This window comes from Petromyzon marinus, unplaced genomic scaffold (genome assembly GCF_048934315.1).
Source record: "Petromyzon marinus isolate PM22_M1 ecotype Great Lakes invasive population unplaced genomic scaffold, UKy_Petmar_22M1.pri1.0 PM_G_Scaffold_46, whole genome shotgun sequence".
NCBI lineage: Eukaryota > Metazoa > Chordata > Hyperoartia > Petromyzontiformes > Petromyzontidae > Petromyzon > Petromyzon marinus.
The window spans coordinates 59,408-80,239 of record NW_027422998.1 but is presented as its reverse complement, the minus strand read 5'-3'; the positions used below and the strand labels follow the sequence as shown (position 1 = coordinate 80,239).

At 46.7% G+C, this 20,832-nt stretch overlaps 1 protein-coding gene across 1 annotated transcript; it reads right to left on the bottom strand.

Moving 5' to 3' along the window:
* Positions 1-8,086: 8,086 nt before the first annotated feature.
* On the bottom strand, positions 8,087-19,924 carry LOC142917328 (heterogeneous nuclear ribonucleoprotein L-like). Its single transcript, XM_076061962.1, has 11 exons — positions 19,833-19,924; positions 19,366-19,451; positions 19,138-19,234; positions 17,629-17,698; positions 14,308-14,394; positions 13,564-13,820; positions 13,087-13,208; positions 12,207-12,408; positions 11,542-11,599; positions 10,619-10,714; positions 8,087-10,161 (listed from the first exon to the last, which is right to left on the bottom strand). The coding sequence occupies exons 5-11, from the start codon at positions 14,381-14,383 to the stop codon at positions 10,106-10,108; spliced, it is 867 nt and encodes a 288-aa protein (XP_075918077.1). The 5' UTR covers positions 14,384-14,394; positions 17,629-17,698; positions 19,138-19,234; positions 19,366-19,451; positions 19,833-19,924; the 3' UTR covers positions 8,087-10,105.
* Between the last annotated feature and the right edge of the window lie 908 nt (positions 19,925-20,832).

Sequence of the window (20,832 nt, the reverse complement as noted above, 5' to 3'; positions counted from 1 at the left end):
CAGAGTGGTGAAGTATGGTCAGTACACATTGACCAGAGTGGTGAAGTATGGTCAGTACACATTGACCAGGGTGGTGAAGTATGGTCAGTACACATTGACCAGGGTGGTGAAGTATGGTCAGTCCACATTGACCAGCGTGGTGAAGTATGGTCAGTGCACATTGACCAGCGTGGTGAAGTATGGTCAGTACACATTGACCAGAGTGGTGAAGTATGGTCAGTACACATTGACCAGAGTGGTGAAGTATGGTCAGTACACATTGACCAGGGTGGTGAAGTATGGTCAGTACACATTGACCAGAGTGGTGAAGTATGGTCAGTACACATTGACCAGCGTGGTGAAGTATGGTCAGTACACATTGACCAGCGTGGTGAAGTATGGTCAGCACGCATTGACCATCGTGGTGAAGTATGGTCAGTACACATTGGCCAGCGTGGTGAAGTATGGTCAGTACACATTGACCAGCGTGGTGAAGTATGGTCAGGTCACATTGACCAGGGTGGTGAAGTATGGTCAGTCCACATTGACCGGCATGGTGAAGTATGGTCAGCACGCATTGACCATCGTGGTGAAGTATGGTCAGTACACATTGACCAGGGTGGTGAAGTATGGTCAGTACACATTGACCAGAGTGGTGAAGTATGGTCAGTCCACATTGACCAGGGTGGTGAAGTATGGTCAGTACACATTGACCAGCGTGGTGAAGTATGGTCAGTCCACATTGACCAGCGTGGTGAAGTATGGTCAGTACACATTGACCAGGGTGGTGAAGTATGGTCAGTACACATTGACCAGCGTGGTGAAGTATGGTCAGTCCACATTGACCAGCGTGGTGAAGTATGGTCAGGTCACATTGACCAGCGTGGTGAAGTATGGTCAGTACACATTGACCAGCGTGGTGAAGTATGGTCAGTACACATTGACCAGGGTGGTGAAGTATGGTCAGGTCGCATTGACCAGGGTGGTGAAGTATGGTCAGGTCGCATTGACCAGCGTGGTGAAGTATGGTCAGTACACATTGACCAGGGTGGTGAAGTATGGTCAGTCCACATTGACCAGAGTGGTGAAGTATGGTCAGTACACATTGACCAGGGTGGTGAAGTATGGTCAGGTCACATTGACCAGAGTGGTGAAGTATGGTCAGTACACATTGACCAGAGTGGTGAAGTATGGTCAGTACACATTGACCAGCGTGGTGAAGTATGGTCAGTACACATTGACCAGGGTGGTGAAGTATGGTCAGTTCACATTGACCAGCGTGGTGAAGTATGGTCAGGTCACATTGACCAGCGTGGTGAAGTATGGTCAGGTCACATTGATCAGAGTGGTGAAGTATGGTCAGTACACATTGACCAGAGTGGTGAAGTATGGTCAGTACACATTGACCAGGGTGGTGAAGTATGGTCAAGCAAATCCCTCCTCAACCTCTCACTGGGAGACTAGCATAATGTTTTGTGTTTTTCACTCGTGATGAGACTTTGTAGTATGAACGTTGAGATGTATAAGGGGCACCGAGGGGTGATCAATAAGTTCTGAATTACTCATTGGTTTTGTCGGTAAAGTCACGTGTGTAGAAATACAATAAAATTATATTAAAACAAAAATAATCACGACGTTTCGATCACAACGCAAGCGATCTTCATCAGGTGTCAAGAACAAATCACGGAGGTAAATACAGCAAAAAGATGAGAGACGAGAATTCAACAAACCTGAAACAACATTACGTGAAGCACACCCAGTCAGGCCAACAACACAGTTAGACACTTCCTGGCGGACCACGAATTTCAGAAGAGTGTTACATTTCGTGTTCAACCTTTGGATTGCACATAGCAGCATAGACAGAATGAAAAAATACGAGGTACACGGTCGGTATAAATACATATACAAGTCCACCAAGAGGTAAGGAGAATTCAACAAACCTGAAACAACATTACGTGAAGCACATCCAGTGAGGCCAACAACACAGTTAGACACTTCCTGGCGGACCACGAATTTCAGAAGTGTTACATTTCGTGTTCAACCTTTGGATTGCACATACCACCTGATGAAGATCGCTTGCGTTGTGATCGAAACGTCGTGATTGTTTATTGTTTTTTATATAATTTTATTGTATTTCTACATACGTGACTTTACCGAAGAAACCAATGAGTAATTTCATGCAGTCACGAAAGCTTTAATACTTTATTAAGTTCTGAATTGGCCCGTAGTAAGGTAGGGGCAACTGATGAGGGGTTGACAGCTGCGCCATCGAGAGGGAATCTTGATGGTAACGGTGTTTGTCTTTGTGGGTGAAGGACGCCAGTGGAAGAGCCTCGCCATGGACACGTCAGGTGACGAACTTGGCCGTGGTGGCAGCAGCAGCAAGGCCGCTTCTGACAGCCGGTGATGGCTCTGTGGTGATCGTGATGGGGTTGGTGGTGGTGATTGTGAGGGTGGTAGTGATGGGTGGTGATCGTAATGATTGTGGTAATGGTGGTGATCGTGAGGGTGGTTATCGTGATGGGGTAGGTGGTGATCATGATGATGGTAGTGATGGTTGGGGATCGTTATGGTGAATGTGAGGATGGTAGTAATGGTGGTGATCGTGAGGGTGGTTATTGTGAGGGTGGTTATCGTGATGGGGTTGGTGGTGATCATGATGATGGTAGTGATGGTTGGAGGTCTTTATGGTGATTGTGAGGGTGGTAGTGATGGTGGTGATCGTGAGGGTGGTTATTGTGAGGGTGGTTATCGTGATGGGGTTGGTGGTGATCATGATGATGGTAGTGATGGTTGGAGATCTTTATGGTGATTGTGAGGGTGGTAGTGATGGTGGTGATCGTGAGGGTCGTGGTGATGGTGGTGATCGTGAGGGTGATGGTGGTGATCGTGATGATGGTGGTGATCGTGATGGCGATGATGTTCATGACGATGGTACACGTGATGGGGATGGTTATGATGGCGATCGTGGTCATCAGGGCCATAGAAAGTCATAGACGACAGTTAGGCAATACAAAAAAAAGATGTATTCCTGACCAGGGAGTATACATTTTGTGAAGTATAATTACCTTCTCAGGGAGTATAATTTCCAACAGTTTTGCACTATTGGACATTGTGCTCCCTAGTTGGATCGTATTCTCCCCGTACAGAAATTCACGATCACATTGTGTTTCGTACATTTTCTCTCCCACCTGTCACAATCCCAACACCAGGTACGATTCCAACACCAACTATGACCCTTCCACCCAATTATCTCCAGCCGCCGTGGAAGCCTCGACCCTGCTCTCAACCCCCTTGGGCAGGCCCACCTCTGACGATCTGTCAAACGAGCTGGAAGCACTGGTGCAGGAGATTAACGATAAACGCGCCAGGGACTTGGAGATGTTGAACGAGTTCCAGAATTCACTATTATTCGAGGTGAGAGGATGTTACTACGACCCAGGGTAGCCTTAGTCTGGCTCTCTTGAGCCTCTGGGGCTTAACGCCTGGGTCCTTAGGCGCCCTCATTCTGGCTTTGAAACTGCGCGAAGGATTATGAAACAAGCCTCAGAGTTGTAACACTGAACCTGACGGGGAGCCTTCAGACCAAAATGTGCAAGGGCAATTTTCAGGAAACGGTTGGCAAAAATCATCAATGATGATTACATATGAAAGAAATGCTGTATCTTAAAAAAAAAACTGACTCAAATCTGATGACTGATCTCCCTTTTGTACATTTGGGTAAGCAATTTCCGTTGAGATCTTAGAAGTCACCTTTCTTGAGGTGCGCTCTTCAGATACCCAGTGGTCGTTCATGTAACCCACGTAGCAACAAACTCTGTTTTTTTACTAGCTAGACCAGGGGTGGGCAAATTTTTTGACTCGCGGGCCACAGTGGGTTCTAAAATTTGACAGAGGGGCCTGGCCAGGAACAGATGGATGGAGTGTTTGTGTGAACTAAATATAAATGACGTGTTAAAAATCATTACGTGAAAGGATTTGGCCTTTAACAGGTAGCAAAGCATTCATTTGCAAGGCAATTTAACAAGTTGCACGAACATAAACGGTACAAAAACATAAATTTTGATTTAAAGCTTTCGTGACTGCAGTAATTCATATTCTTAGCTCTTTCGGTAAAGTCACCACGTTGAAGGGAAACAATAAAGTAATAAAATATATATATAACAATAAAAGTTCTCACGACGTTTCGACCATAACACAAACGGTCGTCATCAGGTGTGTCGGTTTGCATTAATTAATTTACTGTTTTATATATTTTATGTTATTGTTTCCCTTCAACGTGACTTTACCGAAAGAGCTAAGAATATGAATTACTGCAGTCACGAAAGCTTTAAATCAAAATTTTACCGAAAGAGCTAAGAATGTGAAATACAAAAACATGTCGTAACTCGTGGTCAAAGTGCGCCATCTAATGGCGAAATGGGGGCATTACAGGAGAAGGGGAAATTTAATTTAGCAATAATATTTGGACAAGTTCGGCGGGCCGGATTATAAAGCCCAACGGGCCGCACTTTGCCCACGTCTGAGCTAGACACAACTCTTTCACCATACGGCAGGATTCCTCACGTTGGCTATTAGGCCACGTGACATCACGCACGTTATCTCTGTTCTTGGGGGAGCTTGGCTGTCATCTCGCTTTATCTCTTATCTCCAGCTATTTTAACAACAAAAAAAACACTCAGTGGGACACTCCAAGAGCATTTGACTTACAGCCCACCGGTTGCGCATTTACTTACCGTGACAATGTGTGTTTCCCTCAAGTTTAGTTCAAATAAATGTTTAACGAGGTGAGAACTCAAGGGACCAGGATAGTCTCATTATTTAAAATCGATCCCCCGAGTCCAAGGTTGACAAAAGAGTAAGCAACAAAGAAAGTACAGAAATTATCAAATAAAAAATCTGAAGAAAAACAACAACAGCCGCCATTCACCGCTCCGCCACTAACTGGTGGTAATGTCACCAAATAGCTTGCGCCTTTGAATCCATGGTGCCCGTTTCGAAGGCAAGAGGTCATTGGACAGGCCCAGATCATTGTGGGTTATCTGACCGAGGTAAATGGCAGATGCACGGCCTGTGATCCCCACTGTGCCAACTTGTGTGTTTTAGCCGCCCACTGCTCCACTCTTGAGCGTCGCTCCTCCACCCTACATTGATGCTTGCAGAGCGACTGCCTCCAACTGCCCAGTAGCATCGTTCATGAGCCTCCTCCACAGAGGCCGATCTTGACAACGCTGGTACCAATCCTTGGCAAGTCCAATCAGCTTTATATTCTCCTGTACCACAGCAGCCCCTGTGTTCTGTAGCTTGTACCATGACCATTCAGTCCCTTCTATCTGGCTAGACAGAAACTGATTGGGCATGCGGTGGCTGGGCATGTGGGCTATGTGACCCAGCTACACACAGTCTAGCCTCATTGAGGAAGTCACTGGTGTGACTTTGTCCAGATCTTTCAAGAACATGTGAGTTCCTCACAACACAGCCTGGTTAAACGCAGGGTGGATTGGAGGCAGGCCAGCCTGAATGTTTCAAACCGATGCAAAATGTTCCTTTAAATGTGTTCAGTTCCACGAAAACAAAACACGATCATATGAGGAATTGAAAACATTTCCCTCCATTATTGCTTGTAAAATTGCCCTTTCGCCCCCCCCTCCCCCCACTGTAGGTGTCTCAGGTGTGCGATGCTATCCGCTCCTCCATCATGTCACGTCACGAAGGCTACAATATCCGCTTGACCATGCAGTTTGGGGAAATGGCGACGGTGCTGCAACAAGCTCGACAACAAGAGGTAGCCCTCGCCACCTCGTGGCAAGCCCTGGACTCAATCATGCAGTTACAACAGAGTCCCTAGAGGGCGTCAGTAATGGTCGTGTCAGACATTAGCCCTGGGGTATTTATTTACAGAGAGAAAAAGCAACGTAGGAAGTTCACAACGCCCATGGTAGATTGACAACGGATTTGTTGGTAAAGTCACGTAAAATAGAAATAATAATAAAAGGAAATGAATAAAAATAAAACCTACGACGTTTCAATCGCAGCGCAAGCGGCGGTCGTCATCAGGGTTCATATTGGCCATGCCATGTTCTGACTGAGTTCGTACCGGATTGAGGCTTCACTTGAGCCTAACGAGGTGCAGAGTAATGGGAGAAAACTGGCAGAGGAAAAAAAACCCTATAGAGGAATCGAGCCGGAGGACTCCACCATTTGTGGAGGTGCAGATGTGCGTGTTTGGCAGGGGTCTTACACGAGACCAGCACTTAAAACATTCATATGCCAGGTTCCTAAACTTAAATACAAATTGTTGGCTAATCCTTCACTCACAACGCTCCTCCACACGTGGAATTATATCACATTTGTATAACATCTAAACATGATCCTGGCCCACTCAGTTTTTATAATTGTCAAGTCAAAGTTGATTTCCTGCTCAAATGTGCAATGGTGTTGTGTTTTTACGGCCCTTAACCAGTCTTATAAATGTCACATTTCAATGATGGGTGTGAGTCGACCCATAGGACAACCACTGTTTACTTCCCTACTAAGTGGTACTAATTGTATTGTCCCTGGAGGGCTCATAGGCTGAGTCAACCCCCAACCTTAGGATTTTATTGGTTTTTAATAAGCTATTAATTCCATAATTGGATGTTATAAATTTGAGCGCTTTTCAGTTTTGTTGCATAGATAGTATGAGTTTTCAGATTTTAGTTAGACCTTTTCGGCAATGTTAATTGTAAAATGTTGTGAAATGTATTCTAATATATTCTTAGCTGTTACTGCAACTGCTTTTAAAATTGCTTTGTACTTGCTGTGCTTTCGTGATGTTTCATGAGTGCTGACCCAGGGCTCACTGAAATAAAATACATCGAGACTCTGGGCTTACACTTGGTTATAAAGTTAATACTGGTAGGAACCTCCTGGTTATTACACCACCAGCCCACAGGGGATTATTGTTGGGTCCGTCCGTCGTGCATCCACAAATGGGAGGGGTGGGACTGGGTGGAGAGGGGAGGGTGGGGAGGGGCTGGGTGGGGAGGGGAGGGTGGGGAGGGGAGGGTGGGGAGGGGAGGGTGGGGCTGGGTGCGGTGGGTGGTGGAGGGGCTGAGTGGGGTGGGTGTGGCGGGGTGGGGAGGGGAGGGAGGGGAGGGAGGGGAGGGTGGGGCTGAGTGGGGATGGGTGGGGCTGGGTGGGGAGGGGCTGGTCACCCCGTGGTGCCCTTATAAAACTCAACGTGTAACCTACTCACGCCGGCTCATGCCCGCCCTCAAAGTCGAGCATATTTACGGAATACACCACGTGGTGGTGCCGCCGTTGACCCTGGCCATTGACCGAGCAGCCCAACGTTCCTACTACCAGCTCCCTCCGCAGGAGAATCTGTTATGTTATCTTATGGTTGTGCCTCTACGTGCCTTTGGCCTTGCTTTACATACCCTTTAACTCTCTAAACATTGGGCCTCGCTCTTTGGTCCTTTAGGTAAAGTCACGTAGTAGGTATAAAATAAATTAAATCCGCGACGTTTCGGGCGCAACACAAGCGTCCGCCGTGAGGTGGGACAACCACAGCAAGAAAACAATTGCTGAAGTGGGCAAAAGGGCTGCTGTGACAAGAGGCTATGTAGGTAAGAGAGGGGTTCAGGAGCCAGGGAGGAGAGAGTGGAGGGGGTGTGGAGTAGGGGCAGTGGAGTGCTGCAAGTGAGTCACATCTAGATTGGGTCTTGCGTTTCATTATCAAGTTACATTTTCCGAAAGCGCACCAACCTGCTCTCATCCGCTTATTTTGTAAGTTTGATCCCAGGCGGCCTTCAGTTGTATGCGTGCCTCTTATGGCAGCCAGGATGCGTTCTTGATAAACGGAAGACTTCGTGAAACAGCGCTGTAGGAGGTCATCATAACATGCTTCCAATGGAGATGCATTACCGAATGAGCATTGGTTTTCCTCTGACCAAATATGAGCACTTTATTGGGGTATCAGTACCCGCCTTAATTACGATACTGTACACATGATAAATGTTTAGAGTTTTTATATGTATTTAAAACAAGTTCAGTGGTTAAAGACGTAAGAGTTATGCCTGTACATGTGTAGTGGGTTCTTTAAGACAGCGTAGAGACGAATCGGTAGAGGCAATGCTTATTTATTACAAAGGTGCTTAACACAATACAATACAGCCTTCTACTTGAAGGGGTAACGGCCCCTTCACCCGCTGCTAGCTGAGGAGGTACGGCTTCGGTCTAACTCGCCCTATTCCTGGGCTAGGGTCTCGGGGTCCTCCGGCTAAGGGGGTCCTAGGGGAGGCTAGTCTGACCTGACCCAGCCAAGGTACAGGTCTCGACCACTGGCCACACGGGACCCGTCCCTGATAAGCCACCCACACAGACACACACTCACCTAGCCACCCACACACTCAGTCACTCACTCACCTAGCCACCCACACAGTCACTCACCTAGCCACCCACACACTCAGTCATTCACTCACCTAGCCACCCACACAGTCACTCACCTAGCCACCCACACACTCAGTCATTCACTCACCTAGCCGCACACACACACACACACAGTCACTCATTCACGCACTCACCTAGCCACCCACACACTCACTCACCTAGCCACCCACACAGACACACAGTCACTCACCTACCCACCCACACAGACACTGTCACTCATTCACTCACCTAGCCACCCACACAGTCACTCACTCACCTAGCCACCCACACACTCACCTAGCCACCCACACACTCACCTAGCCACCCACACACTCAGTCACTCACTCACCTAGCCACCCACACACTCAGTCACTCACTCACCTAGCCACCCACACACTCAGTCACTCATTCACTCACTCACCTAGCCACCCACACACACTCATTCACACTCACCTAGCCACCCACACACTCAGTCACTCATTCACTCACTTAGCCACCCACACACTCATTCACTCAGTCACTCACCTAGCCACCCACAGTCACTCATTCACTCAGTGACTCATCTAGCCACCCACACAGTCACTCACCTAGCCACCAACACTCAGTCACTCACCTAGCCACCCACACACTCACTCATTCACTCAGTCACTCACTTAGCCACCCACACAGACACTTAGTCACTCATTCAGTCACTCACCTAGCCACCCACAGTCACTCACCTAGCCACCCACACAGTCACTCATTCACGCAGTCACTCACCTAGCCACCCACAGTCACTCATTCACTCACTCACCTAGCCACCCACACACTCAGTCACTCACCTAGCCACCCACACACTCAGTCACTCATTCACTCAGTCACTCACCTAGCCACCCACACACTCATTCACTCACCTAGCCACCCACACACTCAGTCACTCAGTCACTCACCTAGCCACCCACACACTCAGTCACTCACCTACCCTATGCCCAACTTCCTTCATGTCTCCACGCTCATGTTCAATCGATTCCAGTTCGATGTCAAACATGCATCTCTCCATACTTTTATTTTCAAACACTGTTCTATTTTCTCTTGGGGTTTATATTTGCAAGCGTATTAACCTGCTAAATACACGCACTGTACAGAATGCCAACCCATGTTTTTCAATGGGATTTTCAATGAGTCGGGGTATATTTTTACCAGCCCCCCCCAAAAGGGTCTCTTTGGCATTTATTTCAGAGCTCTCCGTTATGAAATTAAATGGGCAATATTAGTGCCATGGGCTACAGCAAGAAAGGAGCATCACTCGTGGTGGGAGCAAAAACTTTGGCTATGAGCAAGTTGAGAACCCCCCCAAATTGTAAATTAATTGGAGCCGCTAAAGTTACGGCACCCGAGGACTGCCAAGTGAAATCTGGTTTGGGGCTCATGGACAAAATAGCAATGCACACGGCAGACAAACTCGGCAGGTTAAGGAGACTAATCATAATTATTTTAATTTCAACATTCTTCATTTCCACTGCGACCTTTAAAATCTTTCGGTGCAGTCAATATAGAAATCTAAATTAATCCTCCAAAAAATGACAACTAAAATGTAAACGCGTCAATTGTACTTTCGACCTATACCCACGGTTAACTTTCAACAAGAGTGATGGGACATTCACAAATAGTACACAAAGTGACAATGATGTTGACACCGACGTTCAATACGGCATGAAACATGTTGAGTTGTCTTCTATGAAGGCTGGGCAGTGGAGAAGCACAGTTTGAGGGTGTAGAGGTATGGAACATCTGAGAAAATAAAAACAGGGGAGCCACATGACGTCTTCACTGGAGCACACAAAAACTTAAAACAATGAAGCAATTCTTAGGAGGGTCTTTGTCGATGTCAACAAACTCGTTCAGGGAGCTAAGATAACGTTGAGTTGTGATAAGTGAAAGTGCTTGGCTATGTCAACTTTCAATTCCATTCTGTATATGCAAACAACAACAACGAAATCCAAATCGCCCATAAATAACAACCTGTTAATATATAATACAACAATCTACAACTGCTTTTGCTTCCTGCAATTTCACCCAAGGCTGCTAGGCAGCCAGTGTACACAGATGGTGCTATGGTAATAACAAGCGCCCCCCCAAATCTGAACATTAGGTGCTCAACAGAGCGTACGACCAAAGATTTGCCGATAATACAGCACCGCTTCAATGTCATCGCACCAACACAAATGGCCAACACCCCACAACTTACTTGCGTTCTTCAGGGGGTGATGGTTAATGCACGCCAGAGCCTCCATGGCATCGTTCTTGGTCTCCCACTCCATCAGGCCGGACATGCTCCTATCGGCTGGACACGTGGACGGACCGTCGCTCATAGAGTCATTTGGGTCGTGTAAAACGCAACACCCTTCGCCATTTTGATTTAAAGCTTTCGTGACTGCAGGGATTCATATTCTTGGTTCTTTCGGTAAAGTCACCACCACGTAGAAGGGAAACAATAAAATAATAAAAATATAACATAAAATTCTCACGACGTTTCGACTGCAACACAAGCAATCATCATCAGGTGTGAAAACCACAGCAAGAAAATTTTAAAAAAGTGGCGGTTATTTTTAACGTTAGCACCACGGAGAGCGATTTGGCAGTTGTTCAGATGGACGAGTCCATCTATGTTCTGAAAAGAGGAGGGGGGAGACGAAAATAATGGATGCGGTCTGAAAGCCACCGTAAGCGTGAACAATCAATTAAGACCCGAAATGGTTTATCAAATCCTTCCAATGATTGCTAAGCCAGAATCAATCTTCTCGGTTGAAATGGTCTGTGTTTGTATATATTTATTATTTTGTTGTTTCCCTTCTACGTGACTTTACCTAAAGAAGCCGTGTTTAAAGGGTGGTGTCAGTCGTCGGTGAATTTCTGCAGCAGGAAGGCTTCAGTCCGATGCCTTGGCTACGCTAACACGCTTCAGTCAGCTTGGGCGCGAGTGAATAGCAAGGACTGCTCTCGGGAGATAATTTCTCACAGGGTTTCTTGAGCATGGCCTCATAGCACACGTTGCAGATCATCTGGTGTCGTGCTGTAAATCAAGCGACGATTGCATGGAGAATACAGTACACGATTTATTCTGTGCCATGACACGTAAGATAAATAATAAACATACTTTGCGGGACTTACTTTTTCCAGAAAACACTTTGAAAGAGCGGGGCCTCGCAATCGACATTTCGTCGCACAGCTGCGGGGACAGAACGGGCGGCGTTCACGTTATAGTTGGTAACAGTTAACGTGCACCGGTAAAGCATTCGGGAGATGTCATTTTAATTGCGGGCACAAATCCCGTTGTCCATTTTTTAATTTACATTCGCCAGCTTTGGAGCAGTCTTTCAAAGTGCTCAGATTATTGTGAACACCAAGCATAGACTCAGGGGGAATGCAACCATTTGCAGAAACAATGTCCAAAGACTGAAATGTAAACCTTTCGAATACGAATATGAATCGTAATGTATTAAACAGGACAAATTAACGCGAGGTGTTGTCTAGTCTGTAACAAAAAAGTCCCTTTGGAACATCGACTGCATTATTTATACATCTTATGTTTTAACCGCTGAAAGGAAACTACATTACACCATTTTACATTTGTCCCGTCACAGGAAACGTGTCATTGGCCACCACAAACTCCACAACATCAATAGGCTCATCTTAAAAACCCACGATTGTTTCATGTGCAAAATTTGGACTTGAATATTTATAAAAGCTTCACCTGGGAAAACTTTTAAAGAAACCGAACGCGCTCCCCTTCTGCGCTGCTGGCAGCAGGCTGAAGGGGCGGCGGGGGCACGGACCTGCGCGAACATCTCGGCCGTGATGTCCGTGGGCGCGTTGAAGAAGTGCAGCACCGCGGTGGGACGCTGGTTGCGGTTCTTCGCCGCCTTCTCGCTGTCGGCGTAGCGGTGGTTGTGAGAACCTGCGTAGTCCCTGTAGCTGTCGGTGCCGTCCGGCAGCTCGAACGCCTGGCCCGGCACAATCGACCGCTGCCTCGACACGCTGCCGAGACGAGGGCGGAAGGGAGGGAATAGCGCGAAGAAACTGTTTTTAGTTTTTATTTTATCACGTTCCAAATTTCACGTGCTCTTTGGTTCGATTCGGTAAAGTCACGTGGGTAAAAAATAAAATAACAAAAAATCACGACGTTTCGGCCACAACACAAGTGGCCTTCATCAGGTGAAGGGACCGGACTGTCCAGAGGACAGCGTTGGAGTGAAGACAGCAAGCCCAGGTCGCGTCCTTTAAGCTTGTGATCGCGGCATCTTTTGAGGAAGGTCAGCGTCTCGATGAGCTTTGACTTCTTGTCCCGTTGTCTGTTGAAAGCTCTAACAGATAGGTGAAAGCCCTCCCCGTAGAGCTTCAAATCTAGAATCCAAATTTCACGTTCGCTATTTCAATAAAGGCCCTCCCCGTAAAGCTTCAAATCTAGAATCTAAATTTCATGTTCGCCACTTCAATAAAGGCTCTGGACAGCAAGTCACCGGGGTCCTCGTGAGCTGTGACGAGTGTTTCGTTCACGGTATTCATCAGCTCTCTTTTTCACCATCCTAAAATTTAGTCACTTGCACTAAATATTTACTAAAGTTGTCTTCTCTAAATGGAAAGCAGTATCCAATTACATTAACAGGATATGACGAGTTACATTTACCAATTTAACACGGGAACAAAAAGGCTCACCAGAGGTTGATTTTATTTCCAAAGATCTGAGACATATTGAGGTGAAAAACCGCCCTGTGCACGGCGTACTGATCTCCCATCTCGACCATGGCGGCTCCCGGCTTGCTCTTCAGGAACTTAACCTACAAAAATAACAACCCGTAAGACGGTTCAGCATCGCGCAATCTTGCACGAAAATATCTACAAGTTTCGTTGTAACGCATTGTTGAAATGTGAAGTGTTGGCCGAGGGGCCATTAGAAAACATGCACAAAGAACACTTCGCATTGGGTACATTTTTGTAAAGAAAATGACCAAATGTGTATGTTGTCAATCGGTGAACAAATTTGGTCGTGTGAATCTCCCACTTTATATAACACGATCAGCGCACGACGTGCACCACACGCGCGCGTACGCATTGCACCGCGGTTGAACCTTTGGAAGAAAAAAAACAGGGACTCATTTCAAAGCAGGTGCGCGCAACACCCAGCGAAGGCACCTTCTCCACGTCGCCGAAGAGGCAGAGGATGTTAAACACGCGGTCGCAGTTGAAGCGTTCGGCGTCCAAGTCGTACACAATGAGGACCTTGTTGTCGGCCTGCTGGTTCATCATGGCCTGCACGTGCTGGCCCTGGGTACCACCCTGGGGCCCAACCTGGTTGCCCATGCCTACTCCCATGCCCATTCCTCCCCCACCGCCCATGCCGTCGCGGCCAGATCCATAGTCGACGCCCGGTGGTGGTGGCTGCTGGTGGCCTGTGACGCAAACACACAAGAGGGGGAAACGCATAGTGAACTAGCTGAAACTCTCTAAACTTCTCTGAAAAACAGATTTATGACAACCATCATCTTACACACGTGTGCCCTTTCCTATAAGGTCAGGTAACCCAGGAATCACCACTCTACTCCTTGGAGACACTGGAAAACATTGGTCCAGAAGACTCAGTTGCCTAGGGAATAGACTAAACTAGTTTTTATTTTAGGTTGAGGGCCACCAAGCTAGAGCTCTTATTCAGCATAGCTTGTTTTAAATACCCAATACATCTGATAGCTATTGGAAATATCGTCTCTTAAAACACAAAGCAACTCATACGTTGCAATTGTTAATCGCAAAAAAAGGTTTTTAGGATGCACCTTAACACTAATTCCAAATAAGAAATGTTCTCAACAGGCAGCAGGTTCTTTCAATCTGACAGCAAGCTGAAGGAATCCGAAATTATAGCATTCGCAACAAGGGGATTACCTCCACAGTCGCCACCACCGCAAGCGTGTGCTTTGGGATGGTCGCCAAGGAGAGACGTTTGCTTCGCTGGCATCATTGCATTGTCCTCTGAAAACAACAAAAAAACGATCACCAAATTCACCCACGGGAAACATAAGCGCTCATTGCTGCACAAAATAAGGACAATCCAAAAAATGCATTCTGCACCCAGAACATTCACATGACCAACACATTAAGAAATTCCGGGCACACTCCACACGGGGGTGCGCTGCGTCTGTCGATAAAAACAATTGGCGGTATTTTTAAAATGCAGATTTCACATGGCGCAACATAAATAACGAGCACCATACAAAATACAGCGCGTAAAGAAACGCTCATCGCAAGAAGAAGAAAAAACAAAATTTATTGGAGGTGTACAGATGCACGCGACAAATTGTTCCGAGGTGCGGCGTCAGCGAGTGTCCGTGGTTGCCGCCTGCGATGCCCGCTCGTTTCTTACCCAGTCTACGCTTCGACGGGAACACAAAGTTGCCCAGAGTCGGGCGGCGGCTGACGACCCATCGCGAGGAGGATGCAACAGAAAGGCCGGCGCCTTCTTTCCTGCGCCAACAGCAGTCACGCTCGGCACAAATGGACCCCCCCGCGTTGTCCATGCCACCGCACCTCTCGCTCTCCGGCGACCCTTTTTGGTTTGGGGCTTAAAATTGGGACGCTTGAAGTGGGCGACGGGGCCTTACGAACCTTTAAAATGAAAAAGATCGCCGCTTATAAACCGATGCGAAATGCGTTGTGTCTGGCATCAGCAATGTCAAAAGCCTCGTTTGCAAACAAAACTTTAGCAAGGCAGTCTAAACGTACGAGCGTGGAGGTAAATTCTCACCAACGGAGCGATTTTAAGCCCCAAACGCATCGGCACGCGTTCCGTTCGGCTTATTTCCAAGTCCCGTTCGCGGTGAATGCGGGCTTTCGTCGCTCCCGGCTTCTTCGCGGCGGTTCCGGTGCTTTGCCGGTCTGTCAGCGCCGTGTTCCCCGGTGCCTGCGGCTGGACGCAGGTTATCCGATGGCCTCTGCCAAGCGGCACGTGGCGGTTGCGGTGCAGCGGACGCGGCGTGCTGCGCCGAGTGTTCCGTGACGTGGCGCTGCAGGCGTGGGGGGCGCGGGTCGGCCGTGCGTGTCACAGCGGCGGCGGCGTGTTGGTTGCTTGGTCCCCGGTGCCTCCCAAGTGCCGACGAGGATGTCGCCAATGTCGCCGTTCGTGTCGTCGCCGTTCACGTCGGTGGCTGTTGGCTGCCGGGCGCTTGATTGCTCGTGTGTTGCTTGCAAATTGCCTCGTGTGCTTGTGTGCGGCAATGCTCGCAGATGCTCCTTGTAGCGTTGATGTTGGGAGTGAGGAAAATACTCTTCGAAGCGTTTACGGAAATTTGGCGATTAAATCAAACCGCACCGTGTCCCTGAAGCTCCCTTGATAAAGTGGCGAGACTTACCTCTTCGGAAACTAATATCTGTGCGTACACACAATGTACTCGGGACAAAGATACCATTTTCCTGTTCAGGCTCAATCGTACCAAATTAAAAGGGTTACTTTATAATAAGTGATATTTTCAATCGTAAATATCGGCTTTTCTGACATCCTCTAAGCTTCTCCGCTTAGTATCCAGACACCACATAATGCAGTCAAGGTTTCTCAACCCTACAAAATATAAAAACGCAACGTGCAATGTCCACCTCAAATATGCCAGTGAAAGTTGGCACCTACTTCTGATCCAACAGACACACACCCTGGTAAATCTAAATATAAAAGTAAAACCTTGGATTGCGAGTAACTTGGTCTGCAAGTGTTTTGCAAGACGAGCTAAAATTGAAAATAAATATTAACTTGATAAACGAGCGAGGTCTTGCAATACGAGCAGTGTACGTGTAGACACACTTTGTACTGCCGTGAGTCACGTGATCACACAACTGATAGACGAGTGCTTTGATGTACGAGCGCTTTGGATTACAAACACGTTCCCGGAACGAATTATGCTCACAATGCAAGGTTTTACACTGTAGTGTAAAAATGCCCAGCCTTGATACACCCCGAACAACCGAGTACCCGCCTATGGGCCACATGCACTTGACGTTGGGAAAATCTTCAAAGCTGATCAAAATCTAAAACGCCACCAACTTAATGGCAATGTCTATCGCATGTCCAGTACCAGGGCAACAGCTTTAATGGTAACAAAAAAATTAATCCAATGGATTATTGAACACTCCAGCAGCCACATGCCTCCTTGTGAATCCTGTTCTTCACAACATTCACTTATACTGCCACATTGTTGTGAAGGGTAAACTAGAAAAACAAAGTACAAGGGCAGGAGTTTAAAACCAATCTGCCCAGAGTAAACTACGCAAGCTTAGCATGGGCTAAAAAAACACAAAGATTATTTAGTTATATGTTGCGCTAGCTGTTACTACCCGGCTTCGCCCGGGACTTGGATCCACCACGCCCGGCCGCCTTTGTCTCCCCAGTGGCGATGTTCACACACCACAGCAGTTACTCGTTTGAGGCTGAGTCGACCTAGGGGAGGCCCAGGACCGGTTAAAATAATCGTCACCGATGGTGGCGGTGAGCGGGAATCGAACTTGGGTCGCCGGGTTCGTAGCGCAGCGTAGCGCTAACCGCTACACTACGGGTCACGTGACAGATTTGACGTCACAGCTCACTTGCCGTGCAAAAAATAAATGCATTATCGAGCTCCCCCCCCCCCAAAAAACAAAAGTGTATTTGTGTAATGTTTGCACGGTGTACAGTCTGGAAAGTACCCACATGGCAAATTTCCAGTTTGTTGCATGTCGGGAAGTACGCTAAACATTTTGAACAGACACACATATTCACAACTTTGCCTTTTATATATATGGAGAAGATAGGTATAAACGAAAATAACCTTGACCAGCTCTACACAATTGCAGTGATTGCATGATTGATACAAAAGAGGGGAATGGCGTTTCAAATAACTTCCTGTGACAACGACCAAGTTCTGTAGATTGTAAACAGTACACCAATGTGCTTCAAGACAACCAAGTGTCTGCAGGTGTGACATTTTTCTGCAACCAAAATCTCAAGTGCAGAAGCTGCATTATCCTCTTGAGAACGCTCCAAACTTCCCCCTCTACTTGGCCACTGATCTTCAAGTATAACACGGCAAAGCCGGCCGCGTACAGAAAGTCAATGCCTGTTTCATCACGCCGTGCACACCCCCCAGCCCTTGCGTTAAAAACGTCACCCCCCACACACCCGAGGGCTCACCACCACCAGCTGTCGAGAGAGCGCGGCTCTGATATGCTCAATATTGGTCTTACCTTGCTTGAGGCCAGGGTTGGTGAAGTCCCAGGTATCAGAGTCATTTTTAAACACATTCAGACGCGTCGCCTGTAAAGAGGACACAGCAGGGGGAAAAGATAAACATTATTCGTGGCCAGCATATAGGGCATAGATGCTGGGAAAAAATTATATAACTTTAGAACCTTCTTTGGTTCTTTCGGTAAAGTCACCACGTAGAATGAGGATAAAATAATAAAATAAAACAATAAAATTCTCACGACGTTTCGGCCACAACACAAGTGGCCTTCTTCAGGTGAAAGGAACAAACCTGTCGTCCCGACCTTGTGTTGTGGCCGAAACGTCGTGATAATTTTATTGTTTTATTTTATTATTTTATTCTCATTCTACGTGGTGACTTTACCGAAAGAACCAAAGAAGAAGAATCCTTGCAGTCACGAAAGCTTTAAATCGAAACTTTAGAACCATTTAAAATTTACAAGCATAATAATTATTAAGCGGTCATTACCCCCGAGACAATTACGGCACGCAACTTGCGGTAAAGCCGAGGTACTTAACGCAACCCTTAACCTCCTGGGAGATGAATGAATAAGAGCTGCCACACGTAGCAAGTCAACGATAAGCTAAACTTTCGCACCGTACGTAGCAAAAGCGTGCTTATCGGAGTTGTGGGAAAACAGTGGCCTTCTGCCACCAGTTTTTTTTTTAAGATCACGTGTTGATTATCCCTCTTCGTTGGAACAAGCTCCCTTCGTGTTTGCAGATAAAAATCGCTATCCCTCGGTGGCCTATTTAAATTCCAAACTTGTTTAATCGCACATAAGTTTGGCATGCTCTGCCTAACTCGGTATTATTTATTCGCAGTGTTCCTCGTGTACTGTAAAGCGTTAGCCTTGATCGTATACCTCAAAAATGTTGAAGTGCCATAACCCCGTTATGAAAATGATGCATTCGTTATTACTGTTCTGTAATTTTATTTCCTGCTAACAATGTAACATCTCCCCTCAGGTACTCTGCAGGTCTCGCAAAGCAGCCTATGGCTGAATGTTAATCACCCGTCACCAAATAAAATCGATTTGAAAACCAACTCTACCCTTCCCACTGGATGCGAATTTTCCATTAACTGGCTCAGGGCACTGGCTCAGATGAGAACCACCCTCACACGGTAATATCAATTGGGAAAAGTTTGACTTTAGACAACGGCAAGGATGCCCGTCATGCACAATGGGTTGTTGTAGGTTGTGGGGCTGTGTGGTGGGCAGCTGTAAAATCCATTGGGTGCATTGTATTTCTATGCTGCCACAATATATGCTACACTCCTTTACCCCGCACACAAGTAAAATAACCCCCACAACAGGCATCGAGTGCGGAAGCCCTCATCTAGCAATGAATTGCCGTGTGTATTCAGCATTATTTGCTCACCAAAGTGGTCAATTCATAATATTAAATGAAATCTTTGGTCTGCGGGTGAAAAAACCCAGGTTGTGGTGCACACACTTGTGAATGTACAAAGTATCGGTTGTACTTGCCCTTGCATAGTCCACTATGAGAGTACAGCAGCCCGAATAGATGTCCGCTCCATTCAGGGATGAGTTCGCTCTCTCGGCGCTCTCAACCGAAACAAACGTGGCCAAAAATTAAGGAAAACACGACCATTTCATTTTAAAAACAATACATTTAGCATCTCCAAAATAACATGTAAAATTACGTGAATGGCGGACATATCGTTACGGTTATGCATCTCGTTGAAAGGATATTCCACAAAGGCCTGCAGGCCATTCTTCCTGAAGATAACAATGCGTTGCAGAGGCCCAAATGGTTTGCAAATGTTGTAAAGCACATCCTGCAGGACCACATGGAGCACACAAACGCAGCGAGGTGATTTTGCACGCATTACCAAGTAAATTTGAAAAGCTTTTTTTCCAGTGAATTTTTAAGATCGAGCCATACAGGACATCAACGCTTTCCAAAATCAACATTAGGTCTATATATTGTTTTTTATTCAATGCCATTGGTGGACTTCAAAGCACAAACAAAAAACACGACTTCAATTGCCTCAAATGAACCAAAGGATCAATGTAATTTCGTTAGCAAAGCCATTCACTGTAATCCAAAACGGACATAATTTCACTCGTATAAATGAAACATGCGCGTGTGTGCGTGGCACACCCGACAAACTATTCACACATTAATGTCCAGCTGCTGTAAGTGTAACAATGCCCACCGTGGTGATGGGGTAGATGGGGTTGAGAATGGTGAAGAGCAGGATGTGGTTGCTGTTGCCGTTGTCCCCCGGGACGCCAGGGCGCCAAAGCTTCTAGCTGGTAGAGAAGTTAAAGTAGGCCGGCTGCCCGCACACGTAGACGGAGCCCTTGGACGAGTAGTCGACGCAGCTGCGGGAGCTCTCCGGGTCTTCAAACTCCACCAGCGCCTGCCGCGTCTTGGGTATCATCACCACGTAGCTGCACGGAGGGAGCGATTCAAACGAGTGCCGTTATTCAAAGATGTGGCCGACTTTAAAACGCATGCCTGTTGTTGTTAATGTTAAACACGAGGTTGGTCTGCTCCAAGTCACCTCATTTGATCTCAAGAAATGTTTCAATGCATGCAACGGAGTGGAGACTGGTTGGATGCAGGTTAGATGCCACGTCCCATTTCAGTTTGGCAGTGTAGTACGTTGGAATTGAATGTACTGTAAGAATATAATTATATTTAAAATACATCTTGAGGGTAATGTAGTCTTCTTCTGTCGATGTATCACCTGACAAACGAAGCCTCTTCAAACGTACATAAACAAGGTACGTGTGTGCACCATTTCAATACGAGATATTAATTTTTAACACGGTTACTAATCACAGTTGAACGTGTGCCGCTTTTGTCAGACGGCACAACAAAAGCAGCAGCGGCACTTTAATTCGGAGGGAATTCGTGACTTGGGGAAATTGAAAAACAAACGGTTTTTGTTTCCATTTAAAGCTTTCGTGACTGCAAGGATTCATCTTCTTTGGTTCTTTCGGTATAGTCGCGTAGAATGAGAATAAAATAATAAATTAATAAAAAAACACAATAAAATTCTCACGACGTTTCGGCCACAACACAAGTCGCCTTCATCAGGTGAAGGGACGAGACTGTCCCATTTCAGTTTGGCAGTCTCGTCCCTTCACCTGATGAAGGCCACTTGTGTTGTGGCCCGAAACGTCGTGAGAATTTTATCGCGTTATTTT

What these genes read in the sequence shown, in the direction of transcription:
- LOC142917328 (XM_076061962.1), bottom strand. Translation starts at nt 14,383, where the DNA reads ATGATGCCAGCGAAGCAAACGTCTCTCCTTGGCGACCATCCCAAAGCA. An exon ending in CGGTGGTGGCGACTGTGGAG is followed by an intron (nt 13,821 to 14,307) that starts GTAATCCCCTTG and finishes TTTGCGTCACAG; the next exon opens with GCCACCAGCAGCCACCACCA. An exon ending in CAAAGTGTTTTCTGGAAAAA is followed by an intron (nt 10,715 to 11,541) that starts GTAAGTCCCGCA and finishes CCACGTGTCCAG; the next exon opens with CCGATAGGAGCATGTCCGGC.